General features: G+C 36.4%; 1 protein-coding gene across 5 annotated transcripts in view; it reads right to left on the bottom strand.

Moving 5' to 3' along the window:
* Positions 1 to 744: 744 nt before the first annotated feature.
* phldb2b (pleckstrin homology-like domain, family B, member 2b) overlaps positions 745 to 3,477 on the bottom strand; it is a 36,274-nt gene continuing 33,541 nt past the window's right edge. For all 5 annotated transcript variants that reach the window (XM_077509011.1, XM_077509012.1, XM_077509013.1 and 2 more), the window contains 3 exons: positions 2,900 to 3,119; positions 2,696 to 2,781; positions 745 to 2,558 (listed from right to left, as the gene is read on the bottom strand). In XM_077509011.1, coding sequence (XP_077365137.1) covers positions 2,418 to 2,558; positions 2,696 to 2,781; positions 2,900 to 3,119 — 447 coding nt within the window. In that variant the 3' untranslated portion in view covers positions 745 to 2,417. The remainder of the gene's footprint in view (positions 2,559 to 2,695; positions 2,782 to 2,899; positions 3,120 to 3,477) is intronic.

Here is a 3,477-nt window from a genome sequence, read left to right as displayed (position 1 = left end):
TTCGAGCCAGCGCTTGTTGACTTCAACCACTGGATGGCCGACTGCTCTCAATATCAAGGAAACTTTTGAGGTCACAGACACAGACAGGCTGACTGTTTTTAATATTGTGTGTCAGTAGTATACTAATAAAAGTAAACTATTTACGGAACTATTGTTGTATAAGTATTGTAGCTTGAATTTGTCTCTATTGGCTGGATTGGCACCAAAAATTTAATTTGTCAAGCTACAATTTAGCCCTGGGAGAGAGAGAGAAAATAATAATCCTGGACCTGTCGCTGAGTTTAAAGGTGCGTTGTGGAGTTTAAAATGTTAATGATGTTACATTAACGCTTTTCCTACATCATGCATGCTCCACTAATGCCCAGATAGAGCCTGACTTTTTTTTTTTTAACAGCAAATGCGCCTATCAGTTTATAATTTAATGACTCCCAGCGATGTGAACTGTGCCTGGATTTTTTGAGTCTCACCATGCAATACTGTATGTTGCATTGTATGACTTTTTTTCTTTTTTTTGTAAATCCACAAAAAAAAAAAAAGTGCCTGTCAGGCCACAGCAGGTGCTGAAGTTGATTTTCCGTTTTTTTTTTGGTTTGTTTTTTTGTTTTTAATTTTATTCATGTTAGACAAATATGTGCTATACAATTATATTTTTTGGTGAACGTTACCTTCAACACGGCAAAAGATGTAGTGATACTGTTTCATGAAACATGAACCGTTAATAATAATAATAATAAAAAAAATCAATTGATTGTAGTACCTTTATTGACCACATGGTGAAGCAATAGAGCGACTTTTATGCAGAACTTGAAGGAAAGTCGATTTGTACTGTACAAGCTTATACGCAGTTGTGTTATAATGAATAAAAAGTATTGATCTGGTGTAGAGGCATTAGTGTCAACAGTGGGTTTCTAAAGCATAGAAATGGATTAGAAGAAAATTAGGTATGTTTATTATTTAACAATGGGATATAAAGATGAACATCCGTGCAACGATAACAGCATTAATATCGTCACCTTCCAAAAATAATGGTCCAAATCATTATTGATTATTGATCATCACTGATTATATTATATTTATTAATAATTTAATTTCAGAGGTAGAATTGAATGGTCTGTTGAACTAATGTAAAATATTTTTAGCAGAGGTGGCCAGCATCCTAAAATGTTTAATAAGGAAGAAAAGAAAAAAAATTGACAATAAATGACTGAGGCCATTCTTTTAAAGGGGTGACGATATAATAACAACAAAAAAGTGACAGGAACACTGAGATCTGTTCATAACCTACAACCAAACATTTTCATCAACAAAGGCATGGCAACGAATAAATGAACCTCGCATGGATCATACATGAACTTTTGTTCAGAATTCCATGAAAAAGGTTGACATTGATGCATTAATATTAAGGATTAAAAGTATGATAAACCGTTAGATAGTGATTTCCAGGTACAAATAACAAAAAAACATTAAATTAATAGTGATAACAGCAAACCAATAAAAGTAAGTGTACTTCAGCACAATAATCAGCAGCATGGAAGCCAGTTAATAATATGCCCTTGTGCTTGTTAATATTATACATGTACATGACTGTACCATCATTTTTTTTTCGCGCCCTCGCTCTCTGGACAGTTGAAAAGCAGCCACTATTTCCACAGTTATGTTTTGTCAGTACAGGCCATTTGGCATAGAGTATATAGAAACATAGTTATTATTATTAAAAATATAGACGACAGTATATGCATAAAAAAAAATCCATTCATCCATCCATCCCTTTAGGCACAGAAATAATCATAATGTGGATGAATGACTAACTATTTTTAAAATAACTTAAATGTTTTTAACAGCTGGGTGCGCTTTATTTCTGAGCCCGTTTTCAATTTTTATCCTATGCAGCAATGTGAAAAATATGTATGCGTTGTGTTGATCAGTATTTGCGAAGCACCTTGGAGCAGCACAAGACGCTCAGTTGTTAGTGTACGCACGCAGCCATAAAATAAGCCCTTTGGATCACGTTGCACGTTTTTAAAACCTGAGGAAAAATAGGACAAATCAAAATAAGGTTTTGCTCAGCAAAAGTCTCAATTTACATGTAATATTTATTGTTTTGACAAAATGTATAATTGATCTATCTTCTAAGTCGGTAATACAAAGGTTAAAAATCTAGCAAGGTTGACTGTACTGATTCATCAGTATTTAACCGCTACGTGAAAAATTATTTTGCAATAACAAAAAGAGGTAGTGTCAGATAGACTACACTTGCGGAAGTACGACAAAAGCCTTACTTTTTTTTTTTTTTTTTTTAAATCATTTCTGTTTGTCATTTAGTAACAAGGCATGTAACAGCTAAATCGGGTATTTGTCCATGTAGAAGATAAAAATGTTCCACTGCGAAAATATCAATATAGCGTTCAAAAAAAGCACTACAACATGAATTGTGTGTATCCTTCAGCGCCTGTAACGATGACGTCCATCCAGATCCTCATGGCTTCCGGGGAAGGGGCCACCATGTAGTAGACCCTGTCGTGAGTCTTGACGCTGAAGGTGAGCGAGGGGTTGGGACTCTACAGGAGACGATGGGAAGAGGCAGAACGACAATATTTGCCAAATAGGAAACTATCATAGTGACATCATTGGGGAATGTGAAGTTTTTTGTTTTGTTTTTGTTTTTTAATACATGGACAAGTGTGAACATGCGTACCTTATGTGCATTCTTCAGGTGGTCATAATACACTTCTTCTATGGCTTGGAAGTAGATGACGCCTTTCAGCTTGGCTTCATGCTTGTCTACGCAATTATCACATCACAACAGCACGTTAACATACGTTATGTTATACAAATGCAAAAAAAGTCAACAAATCACAGTATAATCGAAGAAAACGCCGTAATGAAGGTGAACTCCAACCTGCGTAGTAGGAGAGTGTCCGTCGATTACGGTCAAAGACGAACCAGCGCTTTTTCCACGTCTTGATCTTGCCCCCCATCTTGATCAGGTAACCTCGGCACGTCTTTTCCGAGATGGACAAGTGGAAGCACGAGTCGGCGCTGTGACCCGCCGACTCAATGTGAGCCCGCAGGTCAAAATCGTCCTTTCGCACCGGAAGGTACCGCGTGAGTGGTCGGGACTGGGAGACACAATCAAAGATTTATGAGTATGCATGGTTGTATGAAAGAGAAACAGATATATTAAATGATATAGTTTTTAAATTACTGTATAACTCTTTTACTGCCACACGTTATCAAAACGTCATCCTTGAAAACGTTTCGTCATCTTTCATTGTAATTTGATACACGGGCAGCCCATTGAAGATACAATGCTGCCATCTGGTGGCCATAGTTAGTGAGTGTTTCTGATTCCACAACCCATTGACCAGGCAGCGCTGCTCTTAATGTTGCACTGCCCATTGATTTAAAAAAAAATAAAAATAAAACGTAGTTGACGTCATTTAACGTTCATGGCGGCATACATTGTGATTTTATGAA

The sequence above is a fragment of the Festucalex cinctus genome, chromosome 20 (genome assembly GCF_051991245.1).
Source record: "Festucalex cinctus isolate MCC-2025b chromosome 20, RoL_Fcin_1.0, whole genome shotgun sequence".
NCBI lineage: Eukaryota > Metazoa > Chordata > Actinopteri > Syngnathiformes > Syngnathidae > Festucalex > Festucalex cinctus.
The sequence above is the reverse complement of the archived record's forward strand: the minus strand, read 5'-3'. Positions and strand labels throughout refer to the sequence as shown.